The following is a 13,029-nucleotide window of genomic DNA, read 5'->3' as shown; positions in this document are numbered from 1 at the left end:
ATCCTTCTGGTTAAAGTGCTCGGTATTTCATACTGTCGAGGTCCGCAAAATAAAAATACATGTAAAGGAAACAATAAATGAGTACATTAAATACCGTATTCCAAAGCTTGTGAAGATTCCATGATTATACATGGACAGAACCAGCACGGAGCCAGGCTTTCCTCCTAATTGTTGATGTTTGGATTGCTCTAGCAGCCCTCCACCTTTTCTCGTCACACAGCCAATAATTGGTATGACAAAGAAAATATTAGAAGCTGAACAGCAAGGTGTTGTCTGGTGCTTTTCGGGCAAAGGAAATATGGCATATGGTTTCTATACGTCGTGCAGTGATTGAGATTGGGGAGTGGGGAGGATTCATGGCAGGAAATACATTGGAAGCATTTACCACATGATGCATTTGCCGAGCTTGGCGAGAGTGCATCACGCCTCACCTTCGCAGGGACCAGGGCTTTGCCCAGCCAGGAGGCAGTGAGAGCCAGTTATGCTTTCCTTTAATGACTGTACTTTTTTTAAAATGTGTTGTTTACTCCCATGAACACCGTCCAATAGTCTCTGAAACCTGTTCACGCTTCTCGGGGTAGCTTGGCATCGCCATTTAAACTGCAAGTGGTTGGTCAAATTACTTACTAAGTCCCTTTCAAGCTATCAGCACAGGGCTTGACAGGAATTTTCAGAACCCCAAAAAAACAGCCAGCCAGTCAGAATCCTCTGAGTCGAGTGACCAATGAGAGAGGAGTGTCTGTTCTCGATCTTTCCGATACAAAATCACAAAACATTTTCTTTAACTAGGTTACTTGGGCTATAGTGTCCAGCTTCATAAGTTCACAAATTGAAAGCTTTATTCAGGGATTAAGCAACACGCACCCTAATGCCCAGGTTTCACGAAGAAGTTATTAGCTTCCTCCCACATGCTTTTGAATGAAAGTGTCAACTCGTTCTCACTTCACTGGCTTCAGATTCTGACCATTCCCTCCCAAAGAAAGCAGAAGGAGACACTATGTCAATAGTCCAAGAGCTTTCTACACCCAGCCCTCAGTTCAACCTATTCTTGCGAAGATTCTGTGCTGAGTGTCAGATCACCAGGCCAGGATATTAGGGGTGTCCCCCTAGTGGTAGACCACCCCCCAAGCAGGAGCCAGTAGGGTACATAGATGCTGGCTCAGGCGTCGCAAGGGCCCAGTCCCCTATCCTTCAATTTTCAGCCAATACAGGGACTCCACGCTCTTTATTCCACATCACCCAGGCAAGCATAGGGGGGAAGGTCAAGGTATTTATATTCATGCTGCCCAGAACCCTCTCGCAGTTTCAAACTGCATCGCAAAAATGCAGAGGTCGTAGGGGCTAGTGGAGCGCGTGGATCAAGACTTAGCAAGTGAGAAGGGTAAAAGGGACTGGAATGCCAAGTCTGTGCCCAAGGAGCTCTACGAGGCTGGACGCCCTTCTTTGATTGTTTCTTGGAACCCTGATCAAATTTGTGCTGCATGATGTTCATAGGACGGCATATGTGTAACTTAATCATGAATTTCCAGGAGTCAGATACACTTAACTTACAGGACAGAAATGTGTAAACTGGGTCATGCAAGAAACGTATCCTTACTCTCACAAGCTACTCATGCACATGCTTTTGACCAACCTTCTTGATACTTCAATTTCTACCTAGTGTTGTAGCTCAGAGGGTTAGGAATTCATGTTCATAATCTCAAAGACCCACGAACACAATAGCCAAGTGGATGGATGGATAAGTTAGTGAGTGGGTGGGTGGGTGCTTAAATGGTTGAAGAATTGGTGTATACGAATGGATGGAGAATTTGTACAAATGAATGGGTGGGTGAATGGAGAATATGAATGCATGGAGAACGTATGTGGTTATATTGGCATTTCCTTGAGGATAGATGACGCTGACTTTATGATAAGGTGTTGTTGGATATACTGGAGTGTATGGTGAGATGGGGTGTGTATTTCTGTGTTATTATTTGTGGTGTGCTGTTTGGGGTTGCATGAGTATATGGGTATTAATCTATAATAGTGAGGGTGTTTTACTGTCTGTGTACGATGGTATTATAAAGATATAATGTGAATGTCCTAGTGTGTGTGTGTTGGGCTGATAGACTATATTGATGTATATGGGCGTGAGTGTTTAGTTGTGTGTGTTTGGTGTGTATTGGTATGTTGATATTGTGCTTGTTGAACTGAGAATGTGTGATGGCATTCTCGTGCTTTGTGTTGGTTTAATGGGCTCAGTCTGTTGTGTTTGTGTTTTTTGGGTGGGAAGAATAGTGCCCTAAGCAGTTGGCATAGGAGTCGCAAGCACTGTGATACACCTGGACAGGGATATGGACGGAAGTTTGAAACTTTCATTGCTCTGCAGGGCATTTTCCTAGGACAGCTATGTCCCTTTCCGCTGGTAAACGTTATTGTTTTCTTAGTTTTTTGCTTCCGCTGCTTTGCATGATCTGTGGTTCATGCTTTTAGTCTCTGTCCATGCGCAGTCTTATCGGTTGCATTACAGCCCTCAGTCCCAGACCGCCAGCATGTGTTGTTGCAGAGTTCGCTGACGTTGCTGTGCTCTGCCCGATCTTAGACACGGCTGCTGCCGCCAATTCTAGTCTAGCAGCAGTGGCTGGAACTGCAGTACATGGCACCTGTTGTGCTGAGTGGGAAGAACAACCATTCTTAAGCTGTGGTGGGGATACAAAGGTAGTGGCAGGAGCAATTGGCATCGCTGTGGGTTTTTAGAGAGCCTTGTTGGCTGTCCAGCAATACGTGAGGTGGTAGAATAGTCTCCTGAATGCTGCTCAAAAAGCCATAAGTACAGAGCAACAACTACTGTTGGCTGCTACCTGTGTCAATAAACTGTGGGCAAAATCAGCAGGTTGAAGTGACCTTTAGTCTCAGTGCACTTGGACGAGTTACTTTTGGCCTTCTGCCTGCTCTGCTGCTCGAGTTTCACCAGTACCCGGAGCACAGAGTGTGCATGCGTGGGGCTGAGCGAAACGACAGCCCATGCTGGTGAGGATGGTGGAAACGATGGTCATGCTGTTGCTAGGTGTCTAGGCTCTATGTGCATACTTATGATCACTGCACCTATGCTTAGGAATGTAGTGAAGGTTTTATTTTGCAAGAGGGCCTCGAGTGCAGATTTAGGGTTATACTAGGACTGCTACCTGGAAATATTGCTTCATTACTTTACTTTTAGTGATGCACCACTATGACAAAAACTGACTGGCACTAACTTAAGGCATCATTATGATGCCGGTAGGACCACCGACAGACAGCTCTTTGGGCCAGCCGCCTCATTACAATGAAGGCGGTCGGACCCTTGACTGTCGGGATGGACCGCCACCTCCAACAAGCTCTACTGATCCCAAAGGGGCGGCAGTGGGAATCGTGATCCCGAATGGAGGATTACATCAGGATTATGATGTCTTTTTCCAACTGCGTATTCATAGCGGTCCCACAGACAAGAAAAGATTGCCCGAAAGGGACTTTGGAGGCCTCAATCAGGGCCCCCGTCCCCAGTGAAATGTGGCCCTGAGGGCTCATGTAGTGCCCCCGCACACATTCATGCAGCGTGTGCCAGGCACCAAACGGTACCTGGCACAAGTGCTCAATAACAATGTGGCTTGTGCTGTGGCCCTTTTCCAGGGCTGCTGCACAAGCTGCAGTGTTATTGAGCACTTTTTCACCCAACAGCCCGGCGGGCGCATTGTAATTGGGCGGTGAGACTGCCGACGTCTTGTCTGGTGGTCCCCTGCCCACGGCATCTGACTGCCATCGTAATGAGCTGCTAAGTGTTAAGGCCAATGTACAAATATTAAGAATAACGATTTTCACAGGATCGCTATTTGGTAATCTCTGTTCGTAATGTACTAAACTTTAATTGAGCGATTCCTAGTGTATCGCATATAGATTTACCTCATGAATATTAATGAGGTAGGTCGCTGTTTGATACCCATTAGGAATGATGGATGTCAAAGGGATGGTGGCCTGCTGGGGCCAACACACCACTATGCCTGTGATTGCTTTTAAATAAAGGAATCTTTTTTTCTTTGAAATGCAGCTCGTTTTCCGTATAGGAAAACAGGATGTGTTACAAAAGGAAAAAAATGTAACTTTTCAGTTTCATTGTTTAAGGGTAGCCAGTGTTCTGTGGGACCACTGCCTGCTCATAAAAAAATATATTTTCAAAATATCTCAATGGGGAAGTGGGGCATGCCTCTGAATGTTGCCCTTTCTTTTAGAAATGTTTTACCTCTGTCAGGGAGTGAGCGACCTTTCTTAGTTAGTCGACTATTTCAGTCGAGAGTTTTTTGTGTTATATCGTTTGTTGCTTGACGAATTTGCAAATGCATTAGCCTCCTCCCTCCAGCAGTTTTAATTTTTTGCTCTCGGGTGTGCTTCTTGCTGTGGAGCACAGGCCATTTTTACACATTTTTTCTGTGAATTGTTTGTGTCTTGTTGATGCCCCGGATATGGCCATAGTTCTTGTGCAACAGATGAATGTTACATTAATTGGTTTGGGAAATCGATGCAAGGGTCTGCTCTGATTCCTCTTGTGAATATATGGATCCTCTTTGTGGTTGTATCCACCTTTGGTGTTGCAAGGAAAAGATGTGCTTTCCATTCGTGAGATGAGGTAAATGTGATGACTGGACACGTGAAGAGGGGACTTGCTGAATGTTTTATTTATCCTGGATACCTTTATGTTTTTGCCATCCTTGTTTGCATTCCCCAGCACATGATTTTTGTTGTGTCCTTGTTGGGTTGATTTTCAGTGTAGAGTCTATCAAGATAGGTTGGAATGCCAGCAGTGTGCAGACAAGCAACACGGAGCTGAGTGCAGTGAAATGATGTCAGTTTTAATGTTGTAATTTGTCATTTGCTTTGCTAAAATATCGACGAGAACGTTTATCAGTGCATGTAGGAAAAGTTGAATAAATGCAAGAAAGCATAAGTGAAAATCTGCAGAATGCCTGGGTGATGTCTCTTAAAAGTCTTCAATTGCGCATCTGAAGGGTATATTTACATGTGTATGAATTTACATTAGTTCACAAGCATCGAAGTATGGAGAATTGAGGTGGAGGACTGTACATGACTTCACATCCAGTTCACGTGAATATGCACAGGCCTTGTCGTAGAGTCTTGGCTTCCTAACTTCATTCACCAGTGTGCCCTGCTGTGGTGTGTATGTGCACCACAAATATCCAAAGCGTTTATCCCACACGAGAGGCGGCACCGTAAAATGTTCCCCATTGAAACAAAGAAAAATAATTTCTCAGCCTATTTGGCCCTTTCGAGGTTCTATAGTGGCCTGTAGATGAAGCCCTAGCCCACCGGCCTACCAGTTGATGAATATGCCCAAACGGTGCACACCCAGCTTCTGCCTAGTCACTAGGGTAGCCAGGAACCGTGTTTCTCGGCCCTTCTGCTGCACCATCCGCAATTCCACAGGCAGGGCCGGTTTTAGGGCAGTGAGGCTGGAGCACCCGAAATGGCCGCTGACCTAGGGAGAGGGGGGGCTGTATTTCTACTAATAACTTATGATTTAAAAACACCTGCTGCATAGTTACTTGTGCATCCAGTTTTCAGGCAGCATTAAAATTGTCAAGATTGTTCCTGCTAGAAAGAGAGACCAGAGTTTTGTAAAGAGGCAGTTTTGACTCGCCATAAAGTAGCGTAGCGGGGGAATATTAAGTCTGGGCGGTGAACTCCGCTTGCGGAGTTTGCAGTTTCCCACACTCCGCACTCCTAAAAAACTCCACTCCGCGTAGTGGAGCGTAGTTTTTTTCCTCGCTCGCGTTTGTAAACGTCAAGTTGGAGAGCGTGAGCGCGGAAAATCCACCTCCAGGCGGGATTTATCCTTGTACGTGTTCGTCAACATCAAGTTGGTGAGTGCGAGCGTGGAAAATCAACCACCCGGCTAGATTTCTTAATGCAGGTGGTCAGGTTTCTCATTGCTAGTTGTCACGTATGCTTGCGACCGCCCACATTGAGAAACCATCTGTTCGCATTGAGAAAGCTGCCGCTCAAGTAAAAATCTACTTGAGCGACAGAAAGGAGGCAGCTCCCGCTTGCGCTGTGCATGGGCTGTGGGTGTTGATTGCACAGTGTGGACAAGCACCTGGCACTGAAAATCACCGCGAGCAGCATTTATCTAACGCACCCCACTGCTAGCGGAGCTCCGCGTAGCGTGGTGGAGTTCTTTTTTGCAGTTCGCGAAGTTCCGAGAGGAACTCCGTGAACTTCGCCCAGGCTTAGTTAATATGCCTGCGGCAAAGAACTTGTACAGTGCAGATCATAGATCTGTATTTTGTGGCTAGCTGAGTGGATTACTGCTTTTGTCACAGGTCCTTTTGTTACCGCTGTTCATAAGATACAACCCATATATAGAACAGTGACTGTTACTCTCTGTCATCAAAGAGCTACATGCAAACAGCGTCAAATAGGTCAAGTCATTATGTTTTTTCCCAGTCTTTCATGATCTATTCCTAATGTTGCTGAAAAGGGTTGGGTTGGGTAGGTATACATTCCTATTAGTAAAGTCAGCCTTTACCAGTGCTTTAAGACAAATTAAATGTAGGTGAGAGAGGGGCTATAGAGAGATGAGGGGCACTTTTGTCCGGTGATTTTGAGGGAATCCGAGGAGGTCATGAGATGCCGTGAGCATTGTGCAGATCCGTGGCACTTGGACCCCCGGTGCACATGAGTGTGTCTATAGGCATGACTTGGGCGGGCGTATTTCTGTTATGGGAACTTACATTTGATCCCCTGATTTCAGTATGGCTTCTTAAGGGCACCGCTTTTTCGGCATGGTAAAAAAAAAAGGGGGTTGGACATAATGCAGAAACTACGGTGTTGGCTAATCACTGTTAACGCTTGTGCCATATTGCAACAGAGTTGTACTCTAGCGCGCACAGCATACTGGGACCAGATTGGGGGGGGGGGGGCGGGGGGTGGGTAGTTGCAGTACAGACCCTTTCCATCTACTGTTTAAACTCAGAGAAAAGAAATGTAGATGCAGTATTGTAATCTTCCAAAAACAAATTCGTTTTTAAACATAACATACTTTTATTCGTGCACTTTACTGATCCTTTACTGTGCAGAAGTAGAGTCGCTTTGATCTAACATCGAAAGTTAATAGCCCTGAGCTGAAGAAACATGGCAGTTCAAAGTCCGCTAGTGTTTACTTTGTAAGGCGGTTTTATAATGAAGTTTACCATTGTTGCTTTCTGTTGCAGCTTCTACTCTAAGCTCACTGTGTCTCTGCAGCCGCCTCTAAATAAAGAACAAACCTTCACGCTATCTGGGTCTCAGAGGTACTGTTGCTTTCCTGTTTTTAAGGCATGGCTTTTCTTTTTTTGCACAATTTAGGGTCTGCACCGGGCTGTTGTGCTGTCTGTTAAAAAAAGCATGCCACACCCTCCTTTGCATGACGTTTTTATGCATGGTATCTCCTCCCCCTCTCACGTCATAACCTAACACATTCCACTCTATACATCAACTGGTCGGGAAAGATAGTACACAGTGAATATCAAACAATTATCGCATCCTCACATTAATGGATCCTTTATGCAGAGTCTTTCAAATTAACAACATCTTTCGTAGCAACGCGCAGCTCACTTGGTCAAGAGTCACTGGTAATGACATGGAATTGCTCGTTAACCTAGTTCCTTTCTCGGTCATTCACCCACACTACTTTCCTTCCTCTACTTGTTTGCCTCTTCATCTGTCATGATACTCTCTCATACATACCCTGTTGCTTTGTATCTTGTTTAATTGCACCAAGACCATGAGCTGCCTTTTCTGCATGAAATTCCTATTAAACTTTGTGAATAAAACTTTATTAGAACATTGGAATGTTGAGCTATTTATTGAAAACAATGGAGTGCTCCGGGCTTCTAATGGCCGGTAGAAGCCCGGAGCGTCACAATTCCAATGTTTAACAAAGGCTTCACGGAACCCGAGGGGATTTCAACCCCCTTGGTCTCCGTGAGGCTATGTTTCACAAATTAGAATAGTCTGACCCCTAGGGGCTGCATGTTCTAATAGCCTTAAAGACTACTGTAGCCGGCTTGCGGCCATTAAAGGCCCTCTTCCTTGTTAAAGGCCTGAGCCCAAGGCTCTGGACTTTAACTCTGATCCCAGCCTTTAAAGGCTGGTAGAGCCCGCTACAGCGGGCTGTAAAGCTATATTAGAACATTGCAATGTTGAGAGCTCTATTGAAAACAATAGAGTGACTCCGGGCTCATGATGATTGCTATAAGCCTTCTGTGCCAACCTGCTACTGTTTGTCTATCTGTTTCTCCCTATTGAGAACATTCTACCTTTAGTGGGTAGAATGTTCTAAATCCTTATAGCCCTACTGCCTCGAGCTATACCAGTCGTTAAAGGCCCTCACCCTCATTATAGGCTCTCGCCAGTTGGGTTCAGTGCCTTTAACAACCGATATAGCCCTCAGCAGTGGGCTATAAGGCTATAGTTTGTTTTCAGGACCTCTTTGTGTACTGGGTTAATGCTATGGCTAAGAGATGGTGTTTCTCTTGGTTGTTTATCCCTACATCGGGTGCCACTACATCAATAGATATTACAATGTATCAGAGGAGCTGAGCGGACCCCTCCCACCAGAACTCCCATTATTGTAAACATTTATATTTGTTACAGCTACCTAATTTCTTAATTAAATGTACCTTGCTTATAATGTATTTGTATTACTTGCCTTTAACAATGTGATGCTTCTCATTGTAGTGATTGTGAGAAGTTGGCCTGATAGGTGATGTTTCCAATTCTGGAACCACCGATTATCAGACCAAACAATTCCTTATGGTGTCTGGTTGTAAGTCAACCTTATTAGACAAGCTATCCTAGGGGTAGCATGGACTAAGCAGCCTAAAGGCTTAACTTAAGAGTTTGTGTTAAGCGAGCTGTTTTACCACATACAATCCTGTAATATCAAATGAAAGGACACCACACAAGTATATATTATAAAAATATATGTGTTTATTACTAAAAACAATCCCCAGTATTCTTTATGAATAAAGGGGCACGAGCGTTAAATCAAAAGCACAGTTTAAACATACAAAGTTGCACAATTATGGATGAGGGCGGGGGGCCACTCAAACCATATACTAAACAAGTGGTATAAGAGATACCAATCGAACAGTGGTTAGGCCTAGGGCCTAGAGAATCGCTGGGAGCAGTCAGGACAAGCAGTGCTGAAGTCGGGAAAAGCCCGCGGGATTCGGGTGCAGTGCGGGAAGCGCACGCATGCACCAATGTTAACCAATGGTGCGTAAAAGTTGTAAAGTTAAAGTTTAAGGACACTTCCGCTGAACCTAGAGGAACAAAACTTAAGACACAGACCCTAGAGATGTGTACCAGTGTGGGAACACCGGCGGAGCAAAGTTACCTCACCCACAGGAAGCGGGTGCACAGGGTCGAAGTTGAGTCGGGTTCCGTCACGCAGGCTCTTGGTGCTTGAAGCTGAAAGGGCTGCAGGCGGGGTGAAAGAGAAGTGTACGGTGGAGTCCAAGGGTGGACTCAAGTCGAAAAGTACGTGAAAGCAGAGGGGACAGAGTCTGGGTCACTCAGCAGTGACCAGGGTGGAACCAGGACGGAACCAGGCAATGTCGGGCGCAATCAGGTGGTCGTCGAGGAGCTTCTCTCCACTGTCACGTGGGCTCTAGGGCATCTGCGACGTCCAGGAGCGGGTCACGATCTGTCCCACGAGGGCTCTCACCGTCGGCGCAGTCGGCTTCAAGTTTGGAGCAAACAACACTTGGCAAGAGCAATCCACGCGGAACCAGGAGATTGCTTCTCACTCGAACCAGGAGGGTCAGAGTGGGGGCTCCTTTTCAGGGGAGCTGGTGCAAGTCTGGGGCAACCAGAATCACAAGTCGTATTCGTAGTTTCGTCGGCACAGGGACCACTAGCCGGCTGGCAAGTGACCGGGCCAACGCGTTGAGCCAAATGGAGCAGAAGGGCCCCACGCAGCACTCGTCGAGTGTGGAGGGCTGAACTTCGGTGCAAGAGTGGCTCAGGGTGGGGGCTTCTCAAACCCCGGTGTACAGCTTCGAGGGTCACTCGTGGGCTGCACGGTCAGCGTCTCGTGGTCAATTCAAGATGGCGTGCCCCACGCTTCCGGTCGCCTCCACGGGTCTCAGCTTTGCAGGGACTGTGGATCGGGCTGTTGGAAGGCAGGCAAGCTTGATCTCGTCGATCTCTGTCGCTCGAGTTCCGGCGGGAACTGCAACAAAGCAGACGTCGAGGGCTGGATGGTGCCTGTTTGCACAGGGTGGTCACTCCTTGACCACAAGGGAGATTCTTCAGTCTTCTACGTTGAGTAGGATGTCGAAGGGTCCAGAGTTTCGTTTCTTATGTTTCATCAGGAAATCTGAAGTGCATTGGCACTGCTCCCAGTCTTATACTAATTTTGGGGGCTGGATTACCTGCTAGGTCCCCTCCTATGGGTGGGACCCAGAAAGTGGGTGGATACACCCCCTTCCTTTGATCCAGGCCGCCCTGGCACGAGGGCTGGAGTGCCCCAGAACCGGTTTGGCCGGATTATGCAAGGGGCAGCCTTGTGCGCCCCAAGCAGTGTCTGGTTTCTTTCAAACCTCCCTGCTACAATCCACTATCTCCTGTCTGGAGGGTGGTAACACCCCCCTGCGACAGGAAACCCTTTGTCCAGGCCCCATTTGGCTGAGTTTTGGTCAGCTGCAGGGGGTCAGACTCTTGTCTGTGGCAGAGGCATCCATTTTGTGGATCTAAGGTCCTTTTAGAAATTAACCGCATTTAAGTAAAGTAACATGTCTTACCCCTCTAGAGGGGTGGAATGCTATCCCCGTCGCCAGAACTGGCGAGGGGATAGTATTCCAAATCGTATGACACCTTACACGACATGTTTTGATAAAGCCAAACCAGAGTTGCTATATAACCGCGAGGATTATAAGGCACTTAAGAGTATATGGTATGGCATTATCCTGAAACGGCTTAGGGAGTTGTTCCCGACAGCTGCAGACAGGCTCAGCTCATGCTAGAGCTCCATCTCACATTAAACCACGCACTCTGCCTCCAGGATTGATGAGGCCTTCCATGGGAGTGGCTCACAGGTTTATATGTGTCCAGATATAGGTTTAGATATAGGTATACTATATCTAAGTAAGGGGTGATTACACCACCTTACCCCAGCTGAGTGATCAGCCAGTTGTGTCAATTTAAGAACCAGCCAGGGGTGGCAAAAGATATGCTGCAGCCCCTGGTAGGCCTTGGTGGCCCCTATGCCCTGGGCACCTATAGTGCATTATACAGGGGCTGACAAGGAGTCCATTTCCAATTGTGGTATGTACCTAGGGTACATGGAATCCATTTTACAGAGAGAGCAGATGGCCTGGGGCCCTGATTAGCAGGGAACCAGGTCAACTAAGTCAAAAAACCAGCTAAACACAGGCAAAAAATCTGGGGTAACCATAGTCAGGTAGCCACCTTCCTACACAACCCCCCCCCCCCCCCAAACGAAAGGAGATAAGGCTATCCTTGGCCAGGTAAGCCTATATTGCCTGAGTGGCCATATAAGGAAGTACCTGCACTAGCATGGGTACCCCCTGTCTCATGGTCCACTAAGCAGTCCCTCACCCTTGGGGTATTAGAGGGTCTCCACCATAGGGAATCACTACCTTGGGTGTGTTTATGCAAAGTTAAAGGCTGGTTTGGATATGGAGTATTGAAGTGAGGCTCTACTAATTTAGGGCTTAGCTTCCTCCAATTATCTTCCACCATGTGTGCCTTTCTTTCTTTAACTGAGTTGCACTGTGCTCTCAGGGTCAGCCTCTGGCTACCTAAAGCTGGAGGCTGGGTCCCTCTGTTTGGCTTGCTGGAGGGACAGTTCAGGTTTGGGCCCTTTGGGTCCCAGGTTTGGCTGTGCCCAACAGAATCCATCTGGGGGAGGTCCCTAACTGTTTTTAAGGGGGCTCCCTCTGGAGTTTTTAAAGTTTTCACCTCACTTGGGCTACTAGTTTTGGTGCCCCTAATCTGTTGATGGGGGTGCTTTATTTGACAGGGGGCCCTCTGGGTCTCACTGTCCTTCTTGTCCTCTGCAGCCCTGGGCTGAGTAAGGCAAGGTAGAGAGGGGCAGGTTACCTGCTCCAGACTGGGTCCCACCTGAGAAGGGTCCACTGACATCAGAGGTTCTGTCAGGCTAGGCCCAACCACCTCTGGGGCAGTTCCTTCATCAGGGGTAAGATCAGTTCCCTGAGGAGGCTGATCCTGTCCTAAAGTCTGGTGAGGGGGAGATTTCTCTTCCTCCTCCATGCTCTCAGTTTGTGTGGAGTTATCCATCATTTCAGGCTTCACAACACACATATCAGTTTGAGTTTGGGCTGTGGCCATCACAGCCCCACCAACCTTTTCAGCAGGAGACTCAGTTTGGGTTTCTGCTGTTATCATAACAGCTTTGCTATTCTGTTCAGGAAGAGCTTTTGCTAAAGATGGGGCAGAGAGTTTCTCAGCCCTACCAACCTTTTCAGGAAGGACATCTTGAATGGGGGCTGTAGCTAGTACAGCCCCACTAACCTTTCCATTGGAATTCACCATTCTAGAATGGGTTTCCTGCTCAACCTCAGCCCAGGCTGAGATTTCCAAATCATTACCAAGTAGGCAGTCTACAGGCAAGTTTGATGACACTGCCACTCTCTTTGGGCCAATGACACCTCCCCAGCTGAGACTTACTACTGCCATGGGATGATTTGTTTGGATGCCATCAATGTTTGTTACCTGGTATGTGGCACCAGGTAAAAGTTGCTTAGAGGGGACTATACCATCAGCCACCATGGTGATGCTAGCCCCTGTGTCTCTAAAAGCTTCAACTTTCAAACCATTGATGATGGGTTCTTGTCTATATTTGCTCAAAGTATTTGGGCAATCAGAGAAGTTGGCAAACCCCATGCCAGTCTCATAAACAAGATTATTTGGGGAGGAGGGCCTGGATAGGCCAGGGTCCTCCTGAGCTCCAAAAGTAAACCCACCCAGATTCCT

General features: G+C 47.0%; 1 protein-coding gene across 6 annotated transcripts in view; it reads left to right on the top strand.

The window, feature by feature from the left end:
- SHROOM2 (shroom family member 2) overlaps positions 1-13,029 on the top strand; it is a 904,672-nt gene that overhangs the window by 724,856 nt on the left and 166,787 nt on the right. For 3 of the 6 annotated variants that reach the window (XM_078657588.1, XM_078657591.1, XM_078657593.1), the window contains one exon: positions 7,239-7,316. The exons of the other annotated variants lie outside the window; for them this stretch is intronic. In XM_078657588.1, the coding sequence (XP_078513714.1) occupies positions 7,239-7,316 (78 nt within the window). The remainder of the gene's footprint in view (positions 1-7,238; positions 7,317-13,029) is intronic. 6 annotated transcript variants of the gene reach the window in all.

The sequence above is a fragment of the Lissotriton helveticus genome, chromosome 8 (genome assembly GCF_964261635.1).
Source record: "Lissotriton helveticus chromosome 8, aLisHel1.1, whole genome shotgun sequence".
NCBI classification, from domain to species: domain Eukaryota; kingdom Metazoa; phylum Chordata; class Amphibia; order Caudata; family Salamandridae; genus Lissotriton; species Lissotriton helveticus.
Note: the sequence above shows the minus strand (reverse complement) of the source record. Positions and strands in the feature narration are given on the sequence as shown.